This window comes from Brienomyrus brachyistius, chromosome 7 (assembly GCF_023856365.1).
Source record: "Brienomyrus brachyistius isolate T26 chromosome 7, BBRACH_0.4, whole genome shotgun sequence".
In the NCBI taxonomy this organism is placed as follows: Eukaryota; Metazoa; Chordata; class Actinopteri; order Osteoglossiformes; family Mormyridae; genus Brienomyrus; species Brienomyrus brachyistius.
Window position 1 is genome coordinate 2,953,171 of NC_064539.1, and position 15,216 is coordinate 2,968,386.

At 40.2% G+C, this 15,216-nt stretch overlaps 1 protein-coding gene across 4 annotated transcripts in view; it reads right to left on the minus strand.

Annotated features, from left to right (window-relative positions):
- Positions 1-15,216, minus strand: part of epb41l4a (erythrocyte membrane protein band 4.1 like 4A) — a 70,147-nt gene that overhangs the window by 37,900 nt on the left and 17,031 nt on the right. For all 4 annotated transcript variants that reach the window (XM_049019007.1, XM_049019009.1, XM_049019006.1 and 1 more), the window contains 7 exons: positions 11,392-11,443; positions 9,962-10,040; positions 9,642-9,739; positions 8,862-8,982; positions 725-812; positions 534-622; positions 320-383 (listed from right to left, as the gene is read on the minus strand). In XM_049019007.1, coding sequence (XP_048874964.1) covers positions 320-383; positions 534-622; positions 725-812; positions 8,862-8,982; positions 9,642-9,739; positions 9,962-10,040; positions 11,392-11,443 — 591 coding nt within the window. The remainder of the gene's footprint in view (positions 1-319; positions 384-533; positions 623-724; positions 813-8,861; positions 8,983-9,641; positions 9,740-9,961; positions 10,041-11,391; positions 11,444-15,216) is intronic.

The following is a 15,216-nucleotide window of genomic DNA, read 5'->3' on the forward strand; positions in this document are numbered from 1 at the left end:
CCTCCAGGTACTCTGGTTTCCCCCCACAGTCCAAAAACATGCCGAGGCTAATTGGAGTTACTAAATTGCCCGTAGGTGTGCATGTGTGAGTGAATGGTGTGTGAGTGTGCCCTCACACTCCATCAATCCATTTTCCAAACTGTTCATCCTACTGGGTTGTGGGTCCGGAGCCTATCCCGGAAGCAATGGGCACGAGGCAGGGAACAACCCAGGATGGGGGGCCAGCTCATCGCAGGGCGAAAAAGAATTATTCACTTATTTTGAAACAAATGAGAATCAGTATCCTTTAACTCCTGTTTATAAATAATGGAAAACTCACATCTTTCCCCATGACACGCAGCTCAAACTGAGTCTCCTTGAAATGTACTTTTGTTATTCTTGGCCTAAGGATTAAGAAGCAGGATTAATATTGCTTAATCACATATCACATATGTTCAATCAGATATATGATCTGTAAATTCTATTACAGTATAAAAATGTAAGATTTTTAGCATGATTTTCATTTTTTGATTTTGATTATGACGATTACCTACCAGAAGTACTTTCCAACTTGAGTTTTGTTCTTGTAAACAACAACTCCAACTGGCGTTAATCCAAGAAAGTATTCAGACTGATTTTCTCCCTGTAAAGAAAGAAGCAAGAATGGAGAGATTCAAATGTGGGGAAATAACAAGGTCTGAAGTAGCTTCAATAGCTGAACAGAATAGGAAAGTCAAAAACTTACAAATACAGGATGTAGATCAACACCATACATTTCAAGAGTCTTGGCAATTTTTAAATAATTTAATTCAGCTTCAGATGGCACCTGTCCCCTGTAACCAAAGAAGATATTAAATTAGAATGGAGATCTTTATGCAACGGCTTGAGAGTAGCAATTAATATAAAATAAGGATAATTTTTTGTTATGTATCCTTAATTAGATTAAAAAAAATATATATATCGAGTCCCACCCCTAATATATATATATATTTATATATTAGGGGTGGGACTCGATTAAAAAAATTTATCTAATTAATCAGAAGCTTTATAATTAATTAATAGAAATTAAACACATTTTAATCACATTTCAATATTTAACATGAAAAATAAGAAATTTAAGTTTGATTGATGAATGAATACATAAGCTTAAATTTCAAAATCTTGTTTATTTTCCCATCAGTCTACTACACAGACCAATAGATGAGTGCAGAAAACATAGAGCAAACTGTTTTCAGAACACTGGAATTTTTTTCTCAAAAATGCCAAAGTACTGATTGACAAATGTTTCCATTTTTCAAACATCGTGTATGAAAAACCAGAAAAACCAATCAATCCCATTTCAGTCAGAAACTCCCTCAAGTATTCCTGGCCAAAAATAAACAGGCCAACAGTTCAAGCTAAAGTGCTATGTCTCCCATCTAAAATGGTGTAATTACTTACATTAAATACCTGATAAGCTGTTAAGTAGTTCGCGATCTGTGAAAAAGGTAATATAAAGTAGGTAATATGAAGTGCTAATCGCGCTAGTGCGGCAATGGGATTTACAATATTATATTAGCATCCCGCTACTTAATTTAACCGCTTGTAAGTGCAAAGTATTTATTATGAATTGTTTTAGTTGTAATAAATGTATTATGTTTTCAGTTTCACAGTGCCTCTTTCAGTAAACATCTCAAACTGCAAGATTTGGTTATCTTTTTTCATAATTAATGGAAATTAACGTGTTTAATTAATTATATATATATAATTTCTATAGATATTTTTATCAACACAGAGTAAAATGTATTTGAATGGTAGCACAAACAAGTTCTGTTACTTAAATACTCTTGCCTTTTTGAAATACATTATGAGCACTGATTACAATAATAACTGTGGTACCGAACTGAATTCATACTCTTTTATGAACTTTACCTTTTGTGGATACAGAACAGCTGCTTTACTACACAAGATAATTGTCTCTTGTATTACAATAAAATACGTTTCATTTACAAGGCATGAGAACGATAGCAACAGATTAAGATATAAAGAAGTTCACATGGATTTGAGCCATCTTTCGGCACATCGTTTTCAGGGCGGTGTCAGCAAAGTTCCATCTGTTTGTGAATGATTCAGTCTGCACACTAGACACCAGGCAGTCCATGCAGGGCAGGCGTGTGTAACATGCTTGGGTCTTTCATGCATCATTTATTTCACTAGGGTCACATGCCTTCAAGATAAAGGCATTTCACTTTTCCAGCAGCCTACTGAAGGGGTTTACTCCCCCGTTCCTGTGAATTCCAGACAGGCAAATGTTTAACCACCTTGAGACCTGTGAAAACACACTGAGCAATCACACTTTGACACACATACATGTGGATTCCCAAACATGGAATATTTCCTGACACGGAAGGTGGAAACCGCCACTATATTTAATTACACGCTTGGTAGTAGCTATTAAAGTTAGGATGGACTTATTGCTGTTTCTGGAAATGATCACCATGGCAATGGTGAACTTGTCTGTGAAGGATCTCTTTTCACAGCAGGGCAAGAGGGTGGAACTAACTGCTGTCCTTGTGAAAGTCAAACACACTATGATGCCGGATATTTGAGGGCAATTAGCCACATAAATTGCCTCCTTGTTCACCAAAAACCATGCTATCCCACACTCTGCATCACTAAATTACGCTTCCCTAACTCAGAAACTATACCGAAGGCTGAGATATGTAACCATGTAAAATACCAGCTGACAAAATAAGATTAGCTTGTGATGAGAATCTAAAAACAAACAATCAAAACTGAAGCAGGCTGTGCTCGACCTCGACATTTGGCCCAGTCTGGGAGGCTATGTCAAGAAGTGGAATGTCAAAGGAGGAAGCTGACGAAATCATAACCTGAATTGAAGGTGCTGTTTAAAGACAACATGACAGGGAGTGCAGCAGGACACTCCTACTGATAGTTTGATTTACGCTTGCATCTAGTAATTTATTATTTTAGTCAGTGCTTTTGTCCTATTTTACATGGTCACCGCAAACTTTGGCCAAAGAGCCTAAATTGCCTTGTTTCACGGTATCAGGAATGATAAGGGTTAAAAACAAAAATGGGGAAGAGACTAGATCAGATAAGATAGTTAGTTATGTTTTCTTGCCCTTAAGATAAAGAAAGACAGGAAAGTTAAACCACGATGGTAATGGTCAATGATTTATAGAATGTTTACATTTTAAAAGAGTGAAACACAAGCATTCTGGCATGATTTATGATGGGATAACAGCAACTCATTTTACCCTACAAATTCATTTATACACAAGGAGGATAAGTGTCAGTTTTTTGACTGATGCTAAGACATCCAGCAAAGTTTAAGTTAATTTCCTGAAATGAACATAGCAACATTTTTCTCTGTAAACATCTGGAGCCAGAGAAGCACTGAGCATTAGATATAATCCGATGATCTTATGCTATCAAACATCAGGCCATTCACCTCGTGGACTTGGACCGGTACAACCTTTACGCTGACCACTGAAGCTGACCATAGGGCAAACAGGGTATGTCATGGTATCTCAGTGCTTCAGGACCACTGGATTTATGACTGACCTGGTGCTCAGACCCCAAGCTTCACTCTCACCTCTACACATGTGTGTGTGTGTGTGTGTCTTAAAGGAGAGCAAGATGGGATGTGAAAATGAAAGAATTCCTGTTCACGACAACTCAGGCTCTAAAAGGAAAGGCGCCAATTTTGCCTGTGAGCTCCTCGTTTGGTGAGGGGGGCAGTGTATTACGCTGGCATAGAGCATAGATTCTGAGTCAATTCAGTCAGATTTCAGGAAGTTTGGGTGGGAAAACTGTCTTGATCCACCCTTCCTGAAACTCGTACCCCCCCCCGCTTTAGGGAAAATTATAAAAATAAACACCAAGAGAAGAATCGGCACTGCCAAGTTTTGAAAAAAAGTTACAGATTAGTTTCAAATGTCTTGGTTTAATTGAATATCTTCATTTAAGTTATATGGACATAATTATACAGGATAATCATTTTGTCTATTTTTTTTCTTCCTCCATAAATTAATGGATGGCAGTTGTTTAAAATCAGCCAAGGGAGATACACCAGCAGTCAGAGAGAGAGAGAGATGAATAGTAGAGCTTCACCTGCACAATGATTTACAATGTTCGGTGTCTGCACACCAAGACGAAGAGGTAATTGGTGATTTAAGAATTTATGGCAAATGCAAAGTGCACAAAAATTCAGCCAAGACTTTATAAATCTACAGGGTACCATGTTTTAAAATGAAGCAATAACCTTCCTGAGGAATATAAGATTTTTTCCCGTGAGTTGAATGGCTGCTAGAAGTAACACACCAGTCACTCATAATTCAAAATCCATGCAGTTCATTAGTATTAATGTGCTTTACATCACACCCCATTTTACAGTCAGGGAAAAATTATTTGAACCCCTCTTGATTTTGTAAGTTTGCCCACTAACAAAGAAAGGATCAGTCTATAATTTCAATGGTAGTTTTATTTGAACAATGAGAGACAGAACAATAACAAAAAATCCAGAAAAATGCATTTCAAAAAAGTTAAATTAACTTGCATTTTCACGAATGAAATAAGTATTGCACACATCTCAGGGGGGGATTTAGTCCCACTCCTCTTTGCAGATCCTCTCCATGTCATTAATGTTTCATGGCTGATGTTTGGCAACTCAAACCTTCAGCTCCCTACACAGATTTTCTATGGGATTAAGGTCTGAAGACTAATAATAATAATAATAATAATAATAATAATAATAAATTTTATTTATAGTGCACTTTACATTTTACAAAGAAAATCTCAAAGTGCATACAGACAGTGAGACACTTCATTAAAAACAGCATTAAAAGGAGGAATAAAACATTTATACATTAAAGCAATCATTAAGAACATTGGCTAAAAAGAAAGTTTTTCAGGATTTTTTAAAAATATGTTACAGTCTGTGGAGCCCTCAAATGTGGAGGGAGGGCATTCCACAGCCATGGGGCAGCGCAGGAAAAGGCCCTATCTCTAGTGGTATGGGAGCGAGTCCTGGGAGGGAGGAGAAGGTGTGTGTTGGTGGAGTGGAGAGTGCATGGGTGACATTGGGGAGTGAGGAGTTCTTTTAAGTATACAAGCGCATTACCATGCAGACATTGGAAGGTAAGCAGGGAGATTTTGTAGGTGATCCGGGCAGAATCGGGAAGCCAGTGAAGTGAGCGGAGCACGGGGGTGATGTGCTCGTGTTTCCTCACTCTCATCAGGACCCTGGCAGCGCAGTTCTGAACATACTGAAGCTTTTGTATGTTTTTGCAATGAATCCCGATGAGAAACGCGTTCAATCCAGTCTGGAAGAGACAAAGGCATGCACTAGTTTTCCTGCATCAGAAAGGGAATGTGTAGACTGGAGTTTAGCAATATTTCTGAGATGGAAAAAGGAGATTTTGCAAATGTGCTTGATATGGCTTTCAAAAGTGAGTTGAGGGTCAAAAATAACACCAAGGTTGGTGAAAGGGAAATATTCTGACCGGAGAAAGAGATACTGAAGATTTTTTGTTGTTGAATTTGGTGTGGAGTGCCAATTTGAATTACTTCAGTTTTTGAGCTGCTAAGATGAAGGAAATTTTGCTCCATCCATGCCTTTATCTCATCCAGACAGGCAGTGAGTGTGGGGGAAGAGGAGGGCGAAGATGTCGAAGGGGCTGATGAAGTGGGAGGGGCCTCAGACATATTGCTACCCAGCTTCAAATAGAGCTGGGTATCATCCGCGTAGCAGTGGAATGAGACCCCGTAGCTGCTGATGATGCGCCCAAGTGGCACCATGTATAGGTTAAAAAGTATGGGCCCCAATACTAATCCCTGAGGAACACCACAGGTGACAGGATAGCTTAATGATTTAGAATGTCCAATGGAGACGAACTCAGATCTGTCTGTGAGGTATGACTTAAACCAATCCAGGGCAGTGCCAGTGAACCCTGCAAAGTGTTGTAGGCGGTGGAGGAGGATGTCGTGGTCGAAGGCTGCTGACTGATCCAGAAGGATGAGAAGAGAGGAGGACCGGTGGTCTACAGTGACCAATAGATCATTTGTGACCCGGATCAAGGCTGTTTCAGTGCTGTGTATGGAGCGGAAGCCAGATAGAAATTTGTCCAGAATTTTATTGTTGTGTAGGTGTCCTTGAAGATGAACTGAAACCACTTTTTCCAGAACTTTCGAAAGGAAGGGGAGGTTGGAAATGGGTCTGTAATTTGCCAAGTCTTGAGGGTTCAGGTTAGGCTTTTTAAGGAGAGGTTTGATTATGGCTGATATCAGAGTGGAGGGAACATAACCAGACTGAGAATAGCTTAGCATCGCGCTAGCCGAGGAGGAAGGAACGACGATTCCCATCACATATGTAAAGGGTCCTGAGCGAAGAAACAGCAGCCGAAGTCGCAAGGATGTTTCAGGGCAAAGTCCGGGGGACTAGAGCTTTCAGTACTGATAAAGTATACTCTTTTACTCTTTAGTGGAGAAGCGGCGAACACACAACGCTAGCATCCTCTCTGCGTCCTATAACTATGACCCCCAAATTCGCCCTACTGAGCCATACGAAGCATTTTTTAAATGCATTTAGGCCACTCCAAGACCTTAATATGTTTCTTCTTGAGCCAATCTTGGCCGTGTGTTTTGGATCATTGTCATGCTGGAATACCCACCCACTACCTATTTTCAATGCCCTGGCTGAGGGAAGGGGGTTCTCACCTAAGATTTGATGGTACATGGCCCCATCCAGCTTCATCCACTGTGGTGCAGTTGTCCTGTCCCCTTGGCAGAAAAACATTATGTTTCCACCTCCATGTTTGACGGTGGGGTGGGGACGGTGTTCTTGGAGTCATAGGCAGCATTCCTCCTCCTCCAAAAATGGCGAGTTAAGTTGATGCCAAAGAGCTCAAATTTGGTCTCATCTGACCACAGCACTTTCACACAGTCCTCTGAATCATTTAGATGTTCAGTGGCAAACTTAACATGTGCTTTCTTGCGCAGGGGGACCTTGTGGGCACTGCAAGATTTCAGTTTTTCACGGTGTAGTGTGTTACCAACTGTTTTCTTGGTGACTATGGTTCCGGATGCCTTGAGATAATTGACAAGTTCCTCCCGAGTAGTTCTGGGCTGGTTCCACACCATTCTCATTATCATTGAAACTCCATGTGGTGAGATCTTGCATGGAGCTCCAGACCGAGGGAGACTGGCAGTTAATTTATGGTTCTTCCATTTGCGAATAATCGCACCAACTGTTGTCACCTTCTCATCCAGTTGCTTGCCGATGGTCTTGTAGCCCATTCCAGCCTTGTGTAGGTCCACAATCTTGTCCCTGATATCCTTGGAATGCTCTTCGGTCTTGGCCATGGTGCAGAGTTTTAATCTGGATAGACTGATTGCTTCTATGGACAGGTGTCTTTTATACGTGTAACGAGTTGAGAAGGCTCCCAACGTCAGTTCGTTACCTGTATAAAATACACCTGGGTGCCAGAAATTTTGCTGACTGATTTCATTCATGAAAATGTGAATTAATTTGTAACTTTTTAAAATGCATTTTTCTGGATTTTTTTGTTATTGTTCTGTCTCACTGTTCAAATAAACCTACCATTGAAATTATAGACTGATCATTTCTTTGTTAGTGGGCAAACTTACAAAATCAGCAGGGGTTCAAATTATCTTTCCCTGACTGTACATGCTCCAAGGGGAATAGGTTTGCAAAAGCATTCTGAGATATATGCATAGATGCTTACATGCTCTGTATTATAAGCGGGGTGTATTTCTACATGTGCATCCTACTTGAGCCCCAGGATGAAAGGGCAGCCCGTGTGTTACATGCAGAAATGTTTGTCTAGCAGTCTGCATTAAAACGACTGCTGCCTTCATCTGAGATACAGCAGAAAAATCAGATTATGCAGTAAAAAGATACAATTTTCTTCTGTTTGTTTGGAACATCTATATAATGATATGATAATGTGAGGTTATTCAGTCTCAGACTAAGTCCTGAGGAAAAACTCTATTGAATATAAAAGTAATAGGATTTTATAAGAAGCCAAATTCTTATTTTGTCACAGTTTTTAAGGCAACCACAGAGCTTTGAGTATTTGAGTTTCTCTTATCTGGTAATCTATTCAAAACATACAGATTATTGTGGCATAATACAAATATGGCATAAGTAAGGGACATCTACTTAACCTCCCAGTTAGTTCAACATGTGTACGTTCTTCTTACTATGACTGGGCCTACAGTTGCTTACTTAAATGTACGAGAACCACAGGTCTTCAAGGAAACCGGAAAAACTGCTTTAATCTGCTTGATTTAGGTTTATCTGGCATCTAAATACTGTATACACTCCTTTACAGAGGTGGAAAATTCAGGTCCAGAAAGTACAAATCCAGACCAAGATTTTGTTCCAACCAGCCAATTGAATATCAAGAGTCAAAGTCAATGAGTAGTCAACTGGTTGATTGAAACAAAATCTTGGCCCAGATTTCTACTTTCCACCTCTGCTCCTTCATACTAATAAATTGTTAGTCTATGTATTGTATGCAAAGGTTGTTCCACAGGAATCCAAAGCCCAACTGGAAAAAATCATTTACCACTCTAGGTCTCCGAATACGGTACGATGTACATTAAGCGGCTTTTATTGGTTGCATATGATGAAGTTATACATCTTAATAATCAAGAATAAGGGCTATATTATCATAAGACATCCTTTGTTGCATGATTCAGGTTTTAGTCATTCATCTGGTTTTACCCTGGGTGGGATAATAAACAATACTGGAAATGGCCTGTTACTTAGTGATAAATCAAAATCTCTCGTCTCTCATATCTCATATGAAACGGGGGGACTTGTCTTTCCATTGTACAGCGGCGGACCTCCTTACTTTATGGTTTTGTGGATCCGCTCCACGGCATCCTCGAGCTCCTGTTTTTGATCCGGCACGAAGCGGTACTCCGACACGTACCCCGACACATGCCTGGATGGGTCATAATCGCCCAGCTCGGCTGTGGGAAGAAGGAGAGTCAGAGAGAAAAATGGACTCTGAATGACCACAGAATGTGGAGTGAAATTGCATTCCTGACAAAATGCATCAATCCTCCCCCAAAATACCCACAAATACTCATAAATAATGAATCAGTAGCAGAAAGCATCTCCCAGGGACCTAATTATACATAATAATATTAAAGTGATATGCTGAGACAGATACTTACAATATTTACATTATATGTTTACATATAAAGATTATATATATTTATTATCATAAATGTACTTGTATTTGTTGTTACCAGTGTCTGGAAGGACAAGCAAAGTAAGATCTGTATTACACAGTATAACTGACCATTTACTGTGCATGTGACAAGAAACACTTGAATCCTGACATTTATATTTGTATATAAATATATAAATATTATATATAATATTTATATATTTATATATGTCATTTATAAATTGTAATGACACTTGTCTATGTATCACTTCTTTGTTATAAAAATAGGTGAAGGTAAGCATGGAATCTGCTTTGATAATATTTCTGAGACTGACACATTATAGTAGCCAATGAAATGCTGAACCAAACGACCATGGAGTGATTGTCTCATACATGGACCTGTAGTGTTCGCAATTATGGTCACAACAGGGGGAGGGGGAGGGGGGGCACACTAACCCTGCACGTCTAAAGCAGCCAGCTGCATGGCAGCGCTGGACGGACATGGCAGGCGGCCCTGCAGCACGTCCTGCTTCACCTGGAGGAAGAACTGGTATCTGGGGAGAAGGACAAGTTGCGGCACGGGCCGCTGGATCAGAACCGGAGGGATGGAGGCCGGCGGAGGCTGGTGGGGTGAAAATGGCTGGGGGGAGGGGGCAGAATCAGGAAATATGAGGGATTCAAACAGACAAGCTGAGGACTGTCTTAATGTAGCACAAGTATTAAAAAATTATCATGAATACTGTTACTAATACTGTTACTGATGTGACCGAATATACCTGGTTATTTCTTCCTTTAGTTTACAGGGATCCTCGGCATAAAACTTGACTCCAAAGTAGAGGGTGTAGGGAGGTCCCGCTAAAATATGAACGGGGGCACAAATTAAAGAGAACAGTGCAGGTGACCAAACTGTGAAGACAAAAAAGGGAAACTCGGGGTGATTTAATAATGTTCTGCAGTCAGGATGTTGCTTCCTACTGTTTTATATAACCTTTATGGACTGAGGTCCATCCGCTTTTGGAATAACATAGATAGCCTATTTAGAGGGCAACATCACCTCTGCATTTGCACCAAGGCTTCTTTTCCCAACAGATTAGCCCACATTTTCGGTTTCAGTATAGCCCTCCAGCATTTCAGATTTTTATCTTTCTGAGATCATGGGCCAGTGCTACTTCTGTTCTTCTGCAAAGAAACAGCCAAATATGTCTGTGCCCAGCTGGCTGCTGACATAGCAAATGGGAAAAGATCTACTATGTTTATTGTGCTAGCCCTCTTTATCCTGTTTGCCAGTGAAGTGGCTTTCAGACAGACACTTGGCACACGTCCAGGCCTTGAAGATTGCCAATCGTAACTATTCGTACAATACAGCCATCTGAATACTGCTATGGGTGGCACAATGCAGAAATTGCATATGGCAATACAGCAGAAAGTGAGGTTAAAGGCTGGTTCATACTTCTCTGGACGCGTACTAGTGCACGTGTCCATTAAAACGTTTATGACACGTTGTGAGCCTCCACGGACGAACGCCTGCTGTACTCCAAATCTGTGTCTACGCAGTGGTGTATGTGCAGCTCTGGATACACTGCGCATAACAACATGGATGGGTTTGTAAACTCTACAGTGTAGTTTGTAAACTCTGCAGACTATTTAAAAAGTAATAAAAGTGTTACATATATGTAAATGCCTGAGTAAGTGAGTGCAGACTCGTGTCAAATTGAAAATCTTACACCAGGCAGCTGACCAAAGTCAACCCTGTGAGGTGGCTTTCTGAATTTGTAAAATATAGAGAAACGGACACAAACCTCACTGCTGTGGTACACATGCAGGGAATACCAGAATAATAATTTATATTATTATCATTAATAAAAATATAAATATAACACATTGTGTGATTGTGCAAATGCAGGTTGACCGGAAAACTACGAACATTTCCGTGTGCGCATGTGAAAAGTGGATACGCAAGTGTTGTGGTTGTGCGGAGAAGTATGAATCAGCCTTAAAGCAGTGAGTAATGAAGCAGCTCAGAGAGAGGCATGTGACATCGGCCTATAATCATAAGTGCAGCCTCCATAATTTTAACATAGCTGTCACTGACATTAATGACACTTAGCAATTTACTGATAGATAGGTTGCCCAACATTGCCAGATACATTTTGAAAGTAACATTTAGCAAGAGAACTTAAAACACAGAAATCAGGCGAATACCTACTTGTTATCAAATCTTTATGTTCGTTAAGGGTTTTCAAAGGATCCAGCCAGTACTGTAAACAACACATTTGGTTAATATGTGGCTCGAATTGAAAGGAAAAACATTTTAAACTTAAAATATTATTCAGAAGCAAAACTGGATATAAGAAATAGTTAAAATACTAAATAACTTAGCGGAACAACAGACTCGTCAAACCCCCCAAAGGAACATACCCAATGCGTCCCACATACTCTCCTACACTGTAATTATGTTTATAAATCATGGTTGCTTCTGGAGTCTGACAGTTACAGTACAGCAGCAAGCCACTGACTCATGCCTGGATTGGCATGATGTTGGAAGAGCACAAAGCTTCTGAGCAGCTCTGTAAAGTCAGAGAACGGCCGCCAGAGCAGGTATAACCTGAGCATTCAGTTTTGTGCTTGATGGGCCCAGATATATATGCCAAATTATAGCTAAAACCGACTATATGATAACCAGGATAATTACTAAAGCTATGGCGTTGATTGTTGAATATTGTTTGGGTGTGTTTCTGATAAATAATGCTGCAGACCATTTGAAATGGTGTGTCATAAAGGTAGATTTAATTTATTAAACAAAAAGCCAAAATTAAAATGCACACCTGTAATACTTCATGTATTTCTCGTTCCAGTTTTCAAACATCATGTCCGAAATAATCCAGGAGAATAAACACACTTGACTTTCAAAATCCTGTATTTTGGCACGTCAAGTTGTTTTTGTGGAATTTCGCATTTTTATTTGGCTTACTTAAGTATCTCTAAGGTCATGTCTTACAGCTATGCCAAAATGTCTCCAGATCTACCTCTTGTTGGTGTTTTTCCAAATCAGTTTTTGAAAGTAACACTTAATGTCGCTATTTAGTCAAAAGAAGCTGGAATGCTTACTTTTGTGCACGGTATCATTCCTGCCCAGGTGCTGTTTTTCGCCTTTGCAGTTAGCTGCTAAGTTACGCAGTGTGTGCCGTCCAGAAGGCCGGCTGAGGTCACCACAGGACCCAACCTCCATGAATACAAAAGTCGGCCCTTTTCTCTATTCCCAGGATTTCTACTTGAGAAAAATATTTTCTGAAGGCTGTTTCAGGAGAATGCTTTAAACAGTCATCCCGTTTTGAAAGTTTTATTTATAAAATCATCCCCTAGCCCTCTCATAACAATGCATTAGCATATGGCTGGCATTGAATACAAACATTATAACTCAGACAGGGTTAAGACGTTCGCTTTTTGGTTAAGCAGAAGATGCCTGATCTACAGTGGAGGAGTAATGAATTCAGGGACCCACTGGCTACACTTTTCATAGGCCCCTTTTCTGCCCAGACTCCCCAAAATGATACAACGATTAAATATAACACTATTAAATATTAGTAACTATAAAGTAATTTGACACTGTATCAAGCAAAAGCAATCACATCAGAACAACAACAAACCAGCAAGCTTACATTGTCACATCAGGCATATGCAGCAACCAGAAAGAGCTCAACAGAAACCTCGATGAATAAAAGCATCTCAATAGCGGTAACATTAAAACGTTACACTCTGATCCAGTGCGTGTCAACTGCATCCACAATGTGTATCATAGATAGCATCGACCATCGATAACCTTGCAGAGAGAGGGAAATTCCAAAAGAATATAAAACAAGTTCTTACTATTACAATGTTTTCCTATGGGCTTCCCCGGCATAAAGCTAATTGATCAGGCATGTAAAATCCATTATATGTAGGACACATATACATACCAGAAAATACACAAGGCTATAGAAAAACCGGCAAAAAAACATACATTTAAGAATTAGTCTCCCCATTCATCACCTCAACTTAAAAAATCAACAACTTGCAAACAAATAAAACACCAATGAAGGATCACTTTAAAAAATAGTAATAAAAGAAAAACTTGATGGCAAATAGGAGCCCCCAGATCACTCTGGGCCCCTAGGCTGCAGCTGAGGCAAGCCTGATCATTAATCCACCCCTGGTGATGTAAATGATTTTAAACATGGGGTGACTCTTGGTGCCAGGCATGGTGGTTGTCTAAGCATTCACACTCTTGGGATTTTCAGACACTACAGCATCTAGAGTTTTCAGACACTGGTGCGATCAAGAAATATCTGGAATATCTACCAAGAGGGACCCTCGCCCCATTTGGCAAAATTTATGTAGGAGGAGCCTCCCTATGACAAATATATGACATATTTGTCAAAAGCTACCAAGAGTTATCCCCCCCCCCATTCAGCAAAATCTACTGAGAGGGACCCCCACCCCATTTGGTAAACTCTCCCATGGGTATCTCCCCGATAATTTTCCTTATAAAAGTGACTTGCACTGTAAAAAACATTGAATGTCACTGCTCTAAAAGATTGTGTTCCAAAAAGGCCTACTAACAGGCAATATTACCTGTGTTTTTTGTTTACTGGGTATGGTACAGAATGTAGCGTCCTAACATGCTATGGGGTGTGGAGGCAGCATTAACGGCTCTGACCTCACCCACCATAGGTATGCACTAGACAGGCACTTTGAACGTCCTAACCTGGTCAGTAAATGACTGGATTTAAGCCTGTGGTCAATGACTTGCTATTTGTGAGGCTAAGAGTATCAATAGTAGGTTTAGAACAGAACTGGAATGCTGGTATTTATGCATAGTGGTTACCAAACATTAGATTCAGGAGTGTGTTTGATTTACACTGAGCTGCATTTTACGTGTGAAGTAGGCAGAATCCAAGTGAATTCACCAAACACATAAAACAAATATATGACATATTTTAAAATGTCATACTTAGGTAAGGAAGTGATTTCTTCATAATCTTTATTATCACAAGTTCCTCCTTTTGTTCATTTTTTAGTGGCATGTTTCCTGATACTTTAGCCTCTGCCTATTCAGTGTTTCCCGTCAGTGATTTCACATTTTTTGCTGAACAAATAACTTGCAGAATGAATATTTCTGTTGTTTCCACACATCTTCCAATTGATTATCAGGACTGTGGGGTATTACAGTTATGCTTTAATCAGAAATCAAAATACATTTAATAGGATTCCAGTCATGCTGATCATGGTAGGTGGTGTATCGCCTAGTGAGTTAGCGTGCTGTGCAATCATAAGAAAGCTGCTGGTTCAAACCCCATGATCGGCAGATTGATGCTGCTGCTACGCCCTTGAGCAAGGCCCGTAACCCCCAGCTCCAGGGCCTCTGCACGCTAGCTGACCCTGTGCTGTGACCCCCCAAGCTTGCTCTCACCTGTATGTGTGTCTCACAGAAAGCAAGAAAGCACAGGCAAAGAGAGAAGTTCCCCATGGCATCTCTACCCTATGTCATATATAAATATGTTTGGAGCTATTGTCATTGGGTGAAGGACAACTCCACCTCCCAACTGAGTCTCACAATCCAACCAAAAAACCACCTTCCTGGACAACAGTCACCAGATAAGGGGCAGCCACCAGCGCACTCTGCTTCACTTCTCCGATAACCACTGCTTGTGATGCTGAGTTGTCTTGGTTATACACACGTCACTCAGAGTGACATGACTGCAAGACATGAACTGTAACCACGGGTGACTATAGGCATTCCCGAGTGTTTCTCAGGGTTCTGGTCCAGCCTGGCTCCTAGCCACATACTGACCCCTGCACTACCACCCTGGATGGGTGATTCAATTATATGGTGCAAAAAAACGGGCTTCACTCCTAGTCCTACAACACAATTGTTGTGTTGGACCGCAGTAAGAGTCAATGAAGTATAACTAAAAGAGGTCGCACTTTGTTTCAATGAAATTTATTATAAGTCTGCACACAACACAGACGCGTTTCAGTGTAATGTCTTCTT